General features: G+C 49.4%; 1 protein-coding gene and 1 non-coding gene across 12 annotated transcripts in view; one reads left to right on the top strand and one right to left on the bottom strand.

The window, feature by feature from the left end:
- The window catches only part of FNBP1 (formin binding protein 1), a 113,955-nt gene that overhangs the window by 60,326 nt on the left and 37,377 nt on the right, over nt 1–16,252 (bottom strand). For all 11 annotated transcript variants that reach the window (XM_053667650.1, XM_053667646.1, XM_053667648.1 and 8 more), the window contains exons 2-4: nt 13,020–13,135; nt 3,399–3,455; nt 2,332–2,479 (exon numbers count right to left, since the gene is read on the bottom strand). In XM_053667650.1, the coding sequence (XP_053523625.1) occupies nt 2,332–2,479; nt 3,399–3,455; nt 13,020–13,135 (321 nt within the window). The remainder of the gene's footprint in view (nt 1–2,331; nt 2,480–3,398; nt 3,456–13,019; nt 13,136–16,252) is intronic.
- LOC119035241 (small Cajal body-specific RNA 16) lies at nt 8,694–8,863 on the top strand. Its single transcript, XR_005079755.2, has one exon. It is a non-coding gene; the product is annotated as a small Cajal body-specific RNA 16 (non-coding RNA).

Genomic DNA, 16,252 nt, shown 5'->3' with positions numbered 1-16,252 from the left:
CTACATATCTATATATCTATCTCTATATAAACATTTACATATCTATAAACAACATTCAGAAGAAAAGTTGGAAAAATGAGGATTTTGATACATAAAGAAAGGTTGTGAAGTTTTGTTCTAAAATTCAGAGGTTTAGTAACATTTTTTTTAAATGTTGGCAACTCATAAATAAACCACAGCACCGCCCCCCCCAAATAAACCAAAGGGACAGTAAATAAAAGAATCAGAGGTTCTTACTGTACGTAGTCACCTAAAGGAGACAGAATGCTGTGTTCACTATCGGTTTGTGAAAATCTAGGGAAATGAAGCACGTATAAAATTTTCAGCATTCACACATTAAAGCTAATCATGTTGCCTTATAAAACACTGTTGGTTTCCCACTTATTTCTACCCCCTACCATTGAACACCAGTGAATCCTGTATTGTCAAGGAGTAAAGATTTATCAACAATTTATGTTTGCCAATAAAAGACAACATAGCCCTGGCTGGCGTAGCTCAGTGGATTGAGTGTGGGCTGCAAACCAAAGGGTTGCTGGTTTGATTCCCAGTCAGGGCACATGCCTGGGTTGCAGGCCAGTTCCCAGCAGGGGACGCAGGAGGGGCAACCATACATTGATATTTCTCTCCCTCTCTCCTTCCCTTCCCCTCTCTCTAAAATAAATAAATAAAATCTTAAAAAACATATATTAAAAAAAAAGACAATACAAAGCAAAGGACCGTACTGCGCACTTGGGTTCGTATTTGCCCCCAAGCCTGGCCACTGCTTCCACCCTCTCTAAAGTGAAGGCGAAGGTCGTGCCCGAATGCAGTTGCTGATGTGGAGCCCAGTAGGCGTGGGGGTTAAGAGCCCCTGCCCTGGCCTCCAGCAGGTTCCCGCTGCCCAGTGGGAAAGGCCGCCGGCTCAGACATCAGCCAGGGAAGTACCTGAATGCTGTGCTTTCACAGGTGCTAAGGGAAGGTTCTCTTTGAAAGAATTTACTTTTGAAAAGTCAACTTATTTTCATAAAGATGAGATGTGTGCATCAGGGCGCACGCTGGCTATTCACACTTGTCAGGTGAGTGAGCTGCGCTGTAAGAGAATGCAGCGCAGGTGGAAACCGCTGCATGAAAACACCTTTTCTCCAACAAACACGAACAGCAAGCACTACCCCGTTTTGGAGAGTCCAAGGCTTAAAGGCCAAACAGACGGCCCGTTGTTGGGCTATGGGCCCAACAGCAAGGAGAACACCCATTTCTCCCACTTACTTTCTTCTGCTCCCTCTCAAATCTATACAAAAAGGGAAGGCAACCTGCTGTTTGCAGAGCTAGCTATTCGCACCAGGCAGCCTCTTGTTAGAGATTCATCTCTTCAAACACAGCAAAATCGAGATGAAAGGCGATTCTCTATGAGGAATTCTGAATGGAACTTGGAGATACGCTATAGGCAGTAAATTCGAAATCGTCCGTTTGGGCAGGCAGGATTTCGCCAGTGTAGCACAGGGCCCGAAGGGACTGTACTTCAGCAAGACATCATTCCCAGTCAGCCGTGAGAAACCGCAGCTAGACCTCAACATTTGGTACTTTGGAGCAACTACCACTACTGCAATTACCTAATTGTTTTGGCCATTATTATTTCATGCCTCCTCCATTTCGGCAGGAGCCCCGCCTATCCCTTTAGTTCATACGCCGCCAGAGCACCACCGGAATTATTATGGACTCAGATTTATCTAAAAAAGCCCCAAACTGGCCAGCTTGGGTGCTTTATTCCTAGCAAGTTATTAAGCATCTAGAAACTGGTCCAAGTTCAACGATACAGATCAAGTGCTTAAAAATCAATCTCTTCGGGCAGAATCTGGACTATGAATACACTGTGAGTGCATGTTTCTCTCTTGCTCACACGGAAGCTACGAAAAGATTCTAATGGTGTCAGGAGAAGCAAAAGGTCCTCTCCATTAGCAACAAAGGAGCCAAGAAGTCAAGTGGGTGGAACTGAAGCCGCCTCCCTGGCTCTTTAAAACCCCTTATGAGCATCTACTTTCATTTATTCCACACAGCACACACCACGTTATAATGCTTACTCTGTATGTCTGATACCCTCAAGTGTATTTAAATCCCTCAAATGAATTACTTAGAGTTCGGGGGCCCACAGATGAGTTTCGGGGCATTTGAGGGACCCTGGAGATGATAAAGACACAGAAGTACTTCCTAGGAACGAGGTCCATGACTTTTATGTGATTCTCCCAGGCGTCGGTTTAAGACCCACGGTTTATGTGTTCTATATCATTTTAAAGTTTCTAGAGATATTCCCCTTCTCTTTGGTCCATGTCTTGGGGAAAAGATAAGTTTCATTACCGATTTCCTTTCCTGCTTCAGCTCCTGGACGTAGCGCGCCAGCCCCGCCGTGATCTTCGAGCTCAGGTTCTCCGAGATGACCTCGTGCTGCCCGGCGTAGTCATTCATCTCGTTCAGGGTGGACAGGAAGGCCTGGCAGGCCGTGTACCTGCGGAGCAGAACACACGCCACGCCTCCTCACACAAGGGCACACCCGGGCTCGTTGCGCTGGAGAAACGCTCATCAAAATCAGGTTAATTGGCAGCAGCCTCCCGGGGGATCCTGACAATTCATTACACACAAGGATGTTTTCATCAAAAAGCCTCAGACTTAATTACAACGGAGGCACTTTGAACTTTGGGAATCGGAACTGCTCTGTGCCATGCAGGGCAGTCTCTGGCTTTGCTAATACTCAGTCCAAGTGTAACCCAGAATACGTATGTATCACCGTGATGAATACTTGATCCAAATTAGAGAACCAGTACTCTGGGGCTGTCTGTGTTAAGGCGCCTCCTGGATCCCTGACTAAAACGGGCATACTGTATTTTTCGGACGGTAAGATGCACTCCCCCCAAAATTTGGGAGGAATAATGGTTGTTAATGCTGCGGTTGAGTTCTGTTTACATTTACATTGGTGAAATATTATGTTATTTGTGTTATTAAATATTTTGCCACATTTTTTTGCTTCAAAAAATTTTTGTTCCTATTTTCCTCCTCTAAAACCTAGGTGCGTCTTATGGTCCTAAAAATACGTTATTTCTTGGATGAATTAGTAGGAACGACACTTTTGATATTACAAAACCAAACCAAGACCGTAGAATGAGCCATCCACACCTCTTGTATTGGCTTAGATTGTTTTCTAAGCTTTTCCCAACTGCCCCAGTTGAAACCATCTAGAACAGGTCTAGTGGCTCAGTGTGAGAAAACTTAAAAGGGTAGGTTTACATTTTTCTCTCCCCCGATTTAAAAACTAACACAGATACGGACGGAGAGCGAGACCCATTTCTGGAGGGACCTAGCTCTCCCTTCCTTTCTCAGCCATCGCCGGCATGTCGATGGTGCCCCGTCGTTATCGGTGACCCACGGACCTGTATTCCTCCTCCTCCTTCGAGTTCTTCTTAGGTTGGTATTTCTTCGAAAGATTCCTGAAACAAAAATACACACCGTCACCTCCCACAGACAGACAAGAGAGAAATCAGGGACGACAGATGAAGTTAGTGACTTTTTTTTCTTGTAAGTTGAAACGAGTAACTACAAAACGTCCACAGCTGAAATCCACTCATTTCCTTCCATCTCCCAACACGGGCATCGTGATGGTCCTGCTGGGAAGGACTTGCATGGCTCTGAGTCGCCACCTCGAAGGCAGGGCAGATGAGAACAGTAATGGTCACCAGCCAGCCACTTAGCTGGACCCGGAGGCCTGACTTGATTGAAATGGAGGGGACAGGCCACATGTGTACATGTGGTGGCTTCCAGGAAGCCCTGAGCCGAGGGCAGTTTTTTTAAGTCAAGCGTTACTGCCCCAAGGTCAAGTGAAGCATGTGCACTGGGTCCAAGTGTGTGAACGAAGCATCGCAATGCCAAGGGCATGTGGCTGCTCCCCCAAAGAGCTAATGAAAACCGCCTGTGAATAAGTCCCCCAAGGCAGGAGAGACGATCTTCTGGGGAGGTTCACGCTACAACATTGAACTAGGAGACCGTCGAAGCTGCCTCGCAGGTGTGCACTGAACGCACTCCGATGAGCCACATCGCCGCGTCTCTCTTCCTAACCCCACCTCCGGGTCAAGAATGCAGGCACTCTCCTCAACATTCAGACACTCAAGTTTACACGAAAACTAAGAGGCAATTCTGAAACACGAAGACGACGACAACAACCAACTTCACTGGCACCGGTTCCACTGGCAGATTTCTCCTGGGTCCTGCCTGGGAAGCCCTAGTTGGGGAAACGGCCGGGAAGCTGACGCTCGGCTCACGTGGGGGCCCAGCGGCAGCAGCTTGGCATTCGCGGCCCCGCTCCCAGCCCGCTTTTCTAGCAGCTGCCTGCTACCTCTGTAGCAGGTCGCGTGCAGATCCAGGGGAAGCCAGTCACCTTCAGTGGTTCCCACTGACCAGTCAAACCCTGAACAGGACTAAAGGCCCATCCTGTGAGGACCGTCAGGGTCCACTGACTACATGTGGCTGGCACTGTTAGCAACTACGGCATCCAAATGCTTCCGAAAAGCCCTGATGCATAATTCATGCTACAAAGGCCAGTAGACAACTAAAAGCCTAGGAGGTAGAAGTGAATTCCAGGTCTAAAGATATGTCTCTCAGGAACCACTACAAAAAAAGATCTACTTATATTTCTGTTCTCTGAGACAGGCTTTTTTGCCCTATTTGTATGAGGTTATTAAAAAAAAAAAAACAAGCAAGCCAAGAAACCACAAAAAAGCACCTTTAAATTGATGAGATCTTCCTGAAAATTTTTAAGTGTTTTATATACTTAATTTGTGCTTCAAAGAGGCTAATGAAAAGGCAAGAGAAAAACATACAGCCTTCCATAAGGGTCGTACACTCACAAATGAGAGCCACAGGGAAGGCTTCTAGAAAGGACACGCTCGGGCCCCGTACCAGACCCTCTGAAAGGCAGGGGTTGGGTCCGGGAACGTTTTGTCTTTTCTCTCTTTCTCCTATTCTTTTAAAGCTCCCGACGAGATTGCTGGAAGAAAGATGGCAGGAGACAATTTGATCCGAGAATTGTGCTTTTGCAGCAACGAGCGATGAGAATTAACAGCCAGGAACATTTCCAACAGCGCAGATACATCAGTGAGGAAGGGGGCATAACCTCAGTGTACTCACTGCGGAGAGCGGTGACCGGGGCCAGGGACCGAAGACGGCGGGACAGCGGAGAACGGTGCTGGCCCACCCTCCCTGCCACAGGGAGTCAGTCCATGACCCCCAAAGGAACACTGATGCAGACAGAGGCGAACTGAGGGGTCAGGCAGCCCTGGGGGGACGGTGACAAAAAGCTCCGGGAGGAAGACAGGCAGACTGCCCACCCGGGCTCCTGAACACCAACTCGGGCAGGAGCAGGAGCTGACTGCCTGGGGGGATTGCAAAGGACGACGATACACCTTTGACCTCACGGAGTAAACCCCAAACAGCCTGTATCATATTATTTGCATTTTACAGATGAAAAAGATAAAACACGGAGGGTAGTTTGTGCAAAAATCGATGAAAGGACTGAAACTGCATCCCAGGCGCTGGGACTCTACAGTCGGCTCTTAACCATGTCCCTCAACTGCCATGTTAACTATAAGCCAGCTGAGAAGATGTGATTCATAATGTAGAAGGGAGGGAGGGGACAGGAGAGAAAAATCCACTCCGGGAGAAAACATCCCAGGAAAAGAAGCTGAACCAAACTCCTCCAGAACATTTGACGGCCCAGACAGACTTCATAAAAACGCAGACAGCGGGGAAAGGATCCTGGGGTTACAGGGCAAGACCGAGTGGGAAGAGGGACACTGCAGAGCTAAGAGAAGGGACTGGAAAGGACACGTACCACCGAGGGGCCAACAGATACTCTAGGCCGGCTGTCCAACCGCTCAGGGGAAAGTCCGAGATGGCGTCACGTGAAAAGCAACCAAATCACCAGGACAAAAAGAGTCATAACATAAGGAAAATTCCATCTCTGAGGTATGTAACTCGAGAAGTGGAATAGGTACAATGGAAAAGAATGTTTAGATATACAGATGAAGAAACAAAGAAGAACCGAGTCTGTGTAGGGAAGGGCTCCATGAAAAACGGACAGAATGGCCCGTGAGGAGGCACAGCCCCGTAAGTTGCCAAAATGCTGAGTGGAACAACAACAATGACAAATTCTTCACAAGTCTCCTCAAAAAAGCAGGACACCTAACAAAGAAAACCAATCTGGCTGGTCCCAGACTTTGCCCCCAAAACACAGCACGGCAACAAAGTTTGGAGAGAAGGGACCACGGAGTCACCGAGTTCCACGGCTGTAGAGGGTGGCAGTGGCATTCTGAAACGAGGACTCCAGGGTTATGGGCTCTTACTGGGGGGAAACAGCCCTGTTTTCTTCATACCAACAAGCAGAGAAGCTGTGGTAGAAGGGATGCTGGTGAGCCCAAACCTATATTTAAATGTAGAATTACGACAAATGTGGGGATCGTGTTACAGACCGTATTACATAATTCGATTAGAAGGGGAAATGAAAATGTAAATACATTTCTTCTCTTTCCTAGCTGTGAGTCAGTGCAGCAGCCTGTTCAGAATTACAACATGGAGCTTTAGAAAAACCCGGCGGAACAGTCAGGACACCCTGCGAGCTTTCCATGATCTGTTTGCTAAGTCTTGTATGAGTCTGTGGAATAGTTAAAATTTGGCGAATCCACGTCCACGAGGCCCTTCTCCTTTCTGCTCAGTCCCTCCACCCCCTGTGCGCCCCCCAGCTGTCTTCCTGTTCTCTGTGGGTCTGTCCCTGTTTTGCTTGTTCGTTCAGTTTGCTCATTAGAGTCCACATGTGAGTGAGATCATATGGTACTTGTCTTCCTCTGACTGGCTTATGTCACTCAGCATAGTGCTCTCCAGGTCCATCCTGGCTGTCACAAAGGGTAAAATTTTCTTTTTTATCGTCAAGTAGTATTTTATTGTGTAAATGCCCCAGAGTTGTTTCACTCCCTCATCTACTGATGGACACTTGGCTGCGTCCACATCTTGGCGATTGTAAATAACGCTGCGATGAACATGGGGTGCTTCCGTTCTTTCAAATCAGGGTTTGAGGTTCCTTCAGATGTATTTCTAGAAGTGGGATCACTGGGCCGAAAGGCAGATCCACTTTTAATTTTTTGAGGGATCTCCATACTGCTTTCCACAGTGGCTGTACCAGTCTGCATTCCCACCGACAGTGCAGAAGGGGTCCCCTTTTCCACATCCTCACCAGCCCTTGTTGTTTGTTGATTTATTCATGGTAGTCATTCTGACAAGGGTGAGATGGTATCTCACAGTGGCTTTAATTTGCATTTCTCTGATGAATAATGTCAGTGAGCATCTTTTCATATGTCTATTGCCCATCTGTATGTCCTCTTCGGAAAAGTGTCTGTTCAGGTCCTTTAACCCATTTTTTAAATTGGGTTGATTGTTGGGGGAAATGAGGTGGGGTACAAGGGACTAAATGGTAATGGAAAAAATACAATTAAAAATTTTTTTAAAAACCAAAGTACTAGGAAGAGGAAAACAAAGAAAAATGTTCAGCAAACCCTTGTTTCACTATAATGTCCTTTCTACTATTAAAGTTAATTTAAATGTAAAACCTTGTATGTACAACATGTGACACATTTTATAAAATGGTTTCTACATAGTTACCTTTCATTTACAATGAGCCTCAATGTTAAAAAAAAATTGACAAGGACATCAGTGGTTTATCAAGAACAAAGTACAAATGACTTAACTGTACGCAAACATGCTCAGCCTCGTCCGTACTAAGAGAAACACAAATTAGCTCTCAGCCTTCCCGATTTTTACTTATGGAGTTGGCACAGAGAGAGAAGCCTGGGGGCGAGGGGCACGGAGGGTCCAGGCGTGGTCAGCAGCGCCACCCCACCGAAGGCTCTGAGTGGTAAGGGTCAAGCCTCTGAGGAAGGTGACTTGGCAAATTCCAGCAACTGCTGTGCTACTTGTAGGAACTTCTCCTCTAGATTTGCTTGCCCACGTGTACCATTCAAGGTTATACGTTGCAACTTTGTTCAGAGTTACAAACAATTGGGAACAGTCCACACATCCTCCGGCCCAGTGCAACACTGTAAAGCTGTAAAAAGTGAAAATGAACCTCAGAACGAACTCCAGGACTCGGGGGGGGGGGGGGGGGCGCGGACAAGTGCATGCTCAGCTGCTGGGGGAGCAAGGAAAAAAGACACAGCTCTCTGCCCGTGGACACAACATCTCTCTGGAAGCACGCCTGAGACACGGATGACATTTACTGTCCCTAGGGATGGGGATACTTCACTGTGCACCATTTGGTACCTCTGTCATTTCTGGATTTTTAATCATGTGCATTCATTATCTGGTTATGGAAAATAATTTAGTTTTTTTTTAAAGAAACAGTTGCTAAGGGCAATCAACAGTTGGTGGTCTTATACAGGACACAGAATTTGTTTTAAAATTATATTAGGAACTGAGCCCTGTGCCATCTTGAATAAATAATAACTCTAGCAGGTGTTGGCAAACTTTTTCTATAAAAGGACTGACCAATAAATGTTTTAGACTTGCAAATAGGTCACGCTCACATGGGGTCTGTTACAACTAAGCAACTGCCACCGTTTTGGAAACAGACAAAACACAGATGAATAGATGTTCATGCCAATGAAACTTCATAAAATTGGGCCGTGATGGTCTGGGGGAAGGCTCCCATGCAGTTGAACCTGCCCTGTTGCGGGTGCAGCCCTGCCCCAACCTCAGGTCAACTCCCAGGAGAAGTTTCTCCAGGGTTTTGAGTTCGCAGTAATGGGTGTGACCATTCTAGCCGCAGCTTGATGATCATGTATGACTTCAAAAGACAAACAAAAAAACAAAAAAACAAAAAAACAGGCAGTGCATGGCTTTGGCCATGGGCTGTGTAGGTTGCCAGCCACTGACCTAGAAACCAAAGTCCCAATCATCTTCTTCTATGACTAAAATAAGTTGGCCATTTTTTTCCCACCAATGCAGAAAAGAATAGAAAGTATTTAATGACAGATGTCTCCCCCGAAAGATCACAGGACCTCTCAACATCATACTGCTCTTTCCAGCAGCTACCTGTAGAATATGCTCCCATCAGGTTCCACGCTTCGACCACGTTACCACCTCAGGACCTTTGCACTCACTGAGAAGAACGGCTCCCAGGCCCTCGCACACCTGCCTCCTCCCTGACCTTCCATTCTCAAGCAGGGGGTTTTCCCTGGCCAGTCTAGCCAGGTAACCCCCGCCCCCATCATCACTGGTTTTACTTCCTTGGGGTGAAAAACGCTATCTTTAAGACATTTACTTCCTTAGGTATTTGCATGCAATCTCTTTCCCACCGTGAGAAGTGAGTGCCTCAGGCCCAGGCACTTTCTGTGTCTCCATCATCAGTGTCCCCTGGAACACTGATGCCCTCCTGGGCTCTCACGGGCCTGTGCAAACACATTAGTCTCCTGGAAGTGTCTTACCTTAGCCCCCTGCCCTGTCCCTTCTCTCTTCCTACAACTACTTCCTGAGCACCCAAGGTGGGCCAGGGCTGTTCCATGCTACCAGGTACATTATTAGCAGGCACCCTCGGAGCCCTGCCCTGGAGGGGCTTCCATTCTAGCAGGGAAGGAGTGGGAGGCAATGAGCAATAAACACCATAGACCAGGAAGTTAGAGAGAATGTTAGAAAGTCCCCAGGGCTATGGAAAAACGGGACAGTACAGCAGATGACATCTGAACAAGGACTTCAGGGCGAAGGGGCAGCTGGGGGATGAATAATCAGGCGGCGATCAGATGTACGGAAGGCCAGTACAGCCCCTGGGCCACAGCATGCCCCGTGGGTACAGGAAACAGCGAGGAGGCCAGCATGGCTCGAGCAGAGAGGAGGAAGAGGAGGGGGAAGGAAAGAGATGCTGTCCAAAGGGCATGGACGGAGAGAGGGTGGACCAAGGGAGCCTACTTAAGGGACTGACAGTCCAGGCCGAGGTAGCAGGGGAGGCAATGAGCGGTCGGATCCTGGGTGCGTCTGGAATGGATCCGTTTCACCAGGACTTGCTGCCCTGGATGGGGCGGGGGCCCAGGGTGAGGGAAGATGGGAGCTGAAGGTGGCTGTGGGGTGTCTGAGCCCAGTGAGGAGGCGTGCGGCTGCCCTCAAGTAAGTGGGGGAGCGCTGGGCTGCGGGGACGCACATTCTGAGTGGTGGGACTCCCTTCCCGATATCACACTGCGGGGGCCTGGTAGACATCCAAATGGAGACCTGGGCACCTGTCTGGAGTTCGGAAGAGAAGTCAGCGTGAAGACACATATCCATCTGCCAGTTGTGGCCTTAGAGATCATACCCCGGGTGCAGCGGGGGGAGCGCCCCCAACACCAAAGTGGCTGAGGTCAAGGTGATGAGGACCGAGGACAGGCAGCTGAGATGGTCAACATGGGCGGGGTCACTGGCGCCTGCAGGAGCAGAGCTGGTGAGCTGAGGCGAAGGTAGCGAGAGGACAGCAACAGGAGGCAGCAAGGCCGCTTGTGAGAAGCATTGCTGCAAAGGGAAGGAAGCTGAGAGACGGTGGTGGCGGCAGGGATCTGAGCTCTAGAGTCACGCTTCTCTAAGATGGGAAACACGTGGTGCATTGGCATTCCGATGAGAGCAGTCCAGGAGAGAGCAAAGACAGATGTGGGAGGAGAGAGAGGAGAACCTGGGGTGGGGGGGGCAGAGTTCTGGAGTCAGGTGAGCCCCAGTGCACGAGAGCAGGGCCCCGGCTTGCACAGGAGCGTGGGGGGTGGGGTGCAGGGCACAGAGACCTGGGGATGTGCTGGCGGGTGGCAGCTGGAGTGTGAGTCTGAGGGCGGCTTCTCCCGACTTCTTCCGTTTTCGCAGTGAGGGGGAGGAAGCAGTCGCCAGGGGTGGAACAGGGCGTGCTGGGGACAGATGTAAAAGACACTGTGCACGAGCCACTCAGGAAAGTGGGAGAGCAAGCCCACCAAGGGTCCACAGCATGACACTGCGGCAGGAAGGGTCCAGCTGAGACCTCAGTGTCAAGGGTGAGAAGACCCGATCAGTAATCACTTGGAAAGCATTTATTTAATTACCCATCTGTTCCTATCAACTTCTCCCAGCAAGCACAAATTCAGATATTTCTGGGGAACGTAATGAAACAAACGTCCATGTTTAAATCTCAGGAAAAGGACTTCCCCGGAGACAAACATCACGGCGGTCATACTGACACGCTCTTTCAAGTTAGGAGACGTGATCCGCAGCGGGGTGAAGTGGTTGATGGGGTGCTAGGCCATTGTACCCCAAGGCTGTCTTGGAATTCGGAGTCTTCTCCATAACCCACCACGTTGCTGCCTGAGTCCTTGGTTCCCTCACCCAGGGAGACGAGAAAGGGTAGGGAGCTGGTGCATGGGGCGTGGGTGGGGGGTGAGAGAGCGCTCCAGACCGGTGCAGAAACTGTGAGAACCAACTTACAGACATCTAATAACAACCCTCCAGAGCAAAAGTGGACGAAGGCACCAGCCGAGAGGAGCCTGTGTGATAGAAGAAGAAGAAAGGCGACGAACAGAGGTGATTCCATGAGGCGAGACCTCATTTTGGATGAAACCGTACGGAACCCCTTTCCACGTGGAAGACAATGTGTTACGATAAATGGTGCAACGTTTAAATCATCATCATGAGGCGTCTCATTCTCGAGCCCTAGTTTTGGTTGTGAGTCTCAAAACACTGACGAGGCCAGTGTGCACACAGAGGACCAGACGCCGACCGGGGTTCCACGAGCAACACAAAGGATCTCACTGAGCGGCAGGTTCAATGTGGTTGGTTCCACTCACTCAGTGGAAACCAAACTTGTCACCCACGGAAATGCCCCCCCCCCACGGAACACATAGGTGCCTGCTTACGAGCCGCCGCCAGCCCTGGAAGAAGCCGCATTCTTCAACGACAGGCGACACCCCCCGTCCGCGGATGCTCTTCAGATGGAACGGAAACGCTTCTGAACCAAGCCACCCACATGGTTAACACGTCTCACGACCAACTCGGCCCGGCCGGCAGGCACTGGAGACCTTGCCTGCCGCTTCAAGCTCAAGCTTAGTTCTACCAAAACCTTTCCACATTTTACATAAAAAGCATGGATTTTTCCAGTAACTTCAATGTTAAAGAGGTAAGGGGTCCAAAGTGCTTTCCAAACGCTGCCCCGTGGGACCTCTCACACACGGCCGGAGGGAGCAGGCATCCGCAGAAGCATTTTGGGAGAATGTTTGACCCCGTGGACTCTCACTGAACACACACAACGCCTCTGACCCCGAGTTCTGCCCTGGGTGTGTACACTGTAGCCCCAAATCAGAGACAAGCAATCGCCTACAGATGGGAGAACGAATGGGCCGGGGCGTGCCCACAGAGCAAAATTCCAAAACCTATGGAAGAAACCAGCTCCCAGCACGGGCAACAACATGAAAGACTCTCGCAGACGTCATGGAGCAGAGTGACGCCAAAGACAACTGCTGCCTAATAAAGGGGCACGTTCACAGAAGGTTCAAAACCAAGGTGAAAGCCAGGCTGTGAGAAGCCTGCACAGTGGTCGGCCACCTTGGGACGGTGGTGAACAGGAAGGGTCGGGGCCTCCGACACCAGCGGTTTCCGGGTCCCTCACCTGGATGCCGGTGACATAAGTGTGTTTGCTCTGAAAATTCTGGAGCCATACACTCAGGATTGGCACACTTCTCTCTATGTAAGTTATAGTTGAATAAAAAGGTTTCTGAAAAAAATCAGCTGCTCCAAAACTGAGAAAGCATTCCTTTGAAAGAGGAGCTTAAAAGCAGGAAGTTTGTTTTTATGTTTACTGTTTTGTGAAAATTACTTTTTCATACTAAACACAATCATTACTATTGAAATATTATCTTACACATACTGAAAAAGAGCCGTCTGAAGGATTACAGCTCTCCCGTAAAGTAAGAGCATCAGTTTTCCTCACACCCACTGTGCAGGTCACGGACAAATACCCTCGCCCGACGGCAACTTACCTGAGTTGCTTGGCATAGCTGAGTTCGATCTCCGTCCTTTCCTTTACAAACTTGATGTACTTCTCAAGAATATCAATTCCCCACTGTGTGTGTTTTTCTAAGTTGTCGAATTGATCCTGTTAAAAAGGAGGGGGGAGAGAGAGAGAGAGAGCTTATTTTCTTTCTGTGATTGAGAGAACTTCAATAGGCAGTTCTCTCAACAACACATTGCTACATAGAGAGCAGTTCTAATCTTTTCCATGATTATACTCGGGTGCTTTTGTGAGGAGCGGCTGTAAGTCATTACCAAATTTGGTTGGAAAACTGCCTTGGGTTCTGAACTCTGACCCATCCGCTCATGTTCTCTGTCCCTGTTAGAAACATGTCTTTGGATATGATTAACACCCTGGCACGAAGGAAAATCTCTGTATCGGATACTGAGCTGAGAGGTAAGACACCACCGCCCGCCCCCCACGCACACACACCAACTCAGTCACACTGTTAGCATCTTAACTGCTGCCTCTGAGTGATCACTCAAAACGGACCGTTGAAATTGGGGCCAGGCTATGGGGTGGAAAGAGTTACAAAATACTGCTTTCTTCAAACAGATAAAGCAAATAGCTCACATGGACTTTATTCAAACAGGTCAAGCCCATGGACAGGAAATAGCACCAGGAGCTGGGGAAACAGAGTGAACAGAGCTACAGCTCAGTTTGCATCGTGTGTTGAGGTTCCTGGTCTGGAGGAATGGAAGGGGCTGGGGGGATTCAGCAACAGCTAACACAAAGGCAGGGAGATGCCCACGGAGCAGGCGGCCTTGTCCTGCTGGAGCACGGGGTGGGTGGGGGTGCAAGGCAGTGAGTGGAGGTGGGTGACGAAACCAGCCCCAGCCTGATCGCCCAAGGCCTCAAATGCCAAGCCCAGGCTCCCCAGCGGGCACCAGAGAGCCTCTGAAGGGCTCCGGTGGCGGGTGGCACAGCCACAGACGTGTTCAGAATGACCAGAAGACTGAAGGCAGGGACTGCTCCAGTTCAGCGGGAGCAGAGGGAAGGATTTTACTGACACTTAACAGAACAGAGTCCCAGGGACTGACTGGGTGAGGAGGCTGGGATGAAGGAGGGGGAGGGTTCGGGGCCACTTCCTGCTTCTGCTTCCTGTGATGGAACAGATGGAGGGGCAGTGGCTGGGAAAGAAGTGCCACGGAGAACATTGGAGACACAGGTCTGTGGGTTCAGAGCTCAGGGAGGGAAGCCAGTGAGCTGGTGGGCGGGAGCAGCAGCCCAGGATGAGAAAGCCAAGGGCTGGGGAGGCTGGGCTCTGGCTCCATCAGTGCAGGGGGCCCGGCCTGGAGGGGGAACCCCACAGGGGCTGTCAAAGCGAAGAGAGGGCTGGTGCAACACGCCACGGGGAGGAGGGAATCGCAACGAGGCAAAGATGGGGAGTCTGCTGCCTCTGAGGAGTAACAGTAACAAGGGGGGGGTTCTGACCCCAGCTCTGGGACTTCCCAGGGAAAGGTCACCCAGCGAGGTGTCAGTCATTTGCCTTCCAGACCCAGAAACAACCCCTACCTCATGGCATGCCTCAGTCCCGAGGAGCAGTAAGATAGGCACGTGCCAGAGCACAGACAAAATTGCAAAATGCCCTTTCAGCCAATCGCAGGCCCACGCGACCTGCCAGGGCAGGCCCAGCCTCACCCTGCAGCTCGAGTTCTGCCCTAGCAGCTCCGACGGTGCATTGGTCCTGTTTCCCATGCAAAGCAGCGCAAACTGGAAAATCAGTGCACTTTCCCTGCAAGCCCAGCTTGGGGGGGAGTGGGCAGGCAGCAGGGTCAAACGGCACTTCTCAGACGTGAGACGCACAATTCTGAAGACGAAGAACTTCCTCCACCTGCTCCCGCCCCCCACCCACGGAACAGCTGGAGAGAAATCGAGCTGAGAAATTAAGGTTTTATTTTACCAGCATGTTTTTCTCATTAAAAATAATCACTGTAAAATGTCTTTATGTCTGATCATTTTTCACAGTCTCATATAAGTAAGGGACAAATATTTAAGGTGTCTATAGGTTCAATAATTTCACAAACTCCAAGGTTCCATTTCGAGAGTCACTGCCCAGGGAGATTACTTATTTATGTTCTCTCTGAAGACAGGGGCTGCCGGGCAGACGGGCAGTGTGAACACAAGGCTGGGGGCCTCTGCCCTACTCAAGAGGACAAGTACACAAACAATTCAAGTGTAGTCCTCCCCCCTCGCATGCAGTTTCCTTTCCCCCCTTGTGGTTATTCTCGGGCAACCGTCGTCTGAAAATATTAGAATGGAAAATTCCACCTCCCTCCATCTCGTCAGGCAGGCATGTGTCACCTCGCATCATCCCAAAAAAGGGTGAGTCCGGGACAGTAAGAGATTTGGAGAGGGAGAGAGAGGCACCGGGTTTATACAACTTCCACACAACTTGGTCCTGATTTTATTGCTAGTGACCGTGACTCTCTTACTGTGCCTAGTTGACAAATGAAACTTGATCACAGGCACGTACGTGTAGGGAAAAGGTTAGCATAGATGGGGTTCGGTAGTGCCCGGGGCCCTGACTTCCACTGGGGTCCTGGGTTGTATTCCCCGCGGATACTGGGGGACGACCGTAAGGGTTCCAAATCATCCCTAGCTCTTCAGAGCAGGGTTTCTTTAAAGCGTTCTGCTAATCAGCAAACCTTTGTTGATTCAGTGTCATAGCGATCATGTTTATTTAAAAGCTCTTTTCCACACACCCCCATTTGAGAGAAACCAATAGATGTTTCTTTCCCTCTCTTCCTCCCTCCCTTCCCCTCTCTGTATAATTTCCCACCTTCTCTAAAGCCTTGGCTATTTTCAACACTCTTGCCCGTTCACAATCGAACTCTGTCTTATTTTAAAGATTGTATTTATTTATTTTTAGAGAGAGGGGAAGGGAGGGAGAAAGAGAGGGAGAGAAACATCTATTGGTTGCCTCTCACACCCCCACCCCCAACTGGGGAACGTGGCCCGCAACCCAGGTGTGTGTCCTGACTGGGAATCGAGCCCGCGATCCTTTGCTTAGCAGATGATGTTCCAACCCACAGAGCCAAGCGGGTTAGGGCTAACTTTATATTTTTCCCTATTCCATTAGGTTTGCAATTCTTTTTTAGCCCTAATGTATGCAATATAAAGCATCAGCTTTTGATACCAAAACCTTTTTTAAAAATCTACATTTGGTCCTGGCTGGCATAGCTCAGTGGATTGAGCGCA

This window comes from Artibeus jamaicensis, unplaced genomic scaffold (assembly GCF_021234435.1).
Source record: "Artibeus jamaicensis isolate MK-2021 breed Jamaican fruit bat unplaced genomic scaffold, CSHL_Jam_final contig_471, whole genome shotgun sequence".
NCBI lineage: Eukaryota > Metazoa > Chordata > Mammalia > Chiroptera > Phyllostomidae > Artibeus > Artibeus jamaicensis.
The sequence above is the reverse complement of the archived record's forward strand: the minus strand, read 5'-3'. Positions and strand labels throughout refer to the sequence as shown.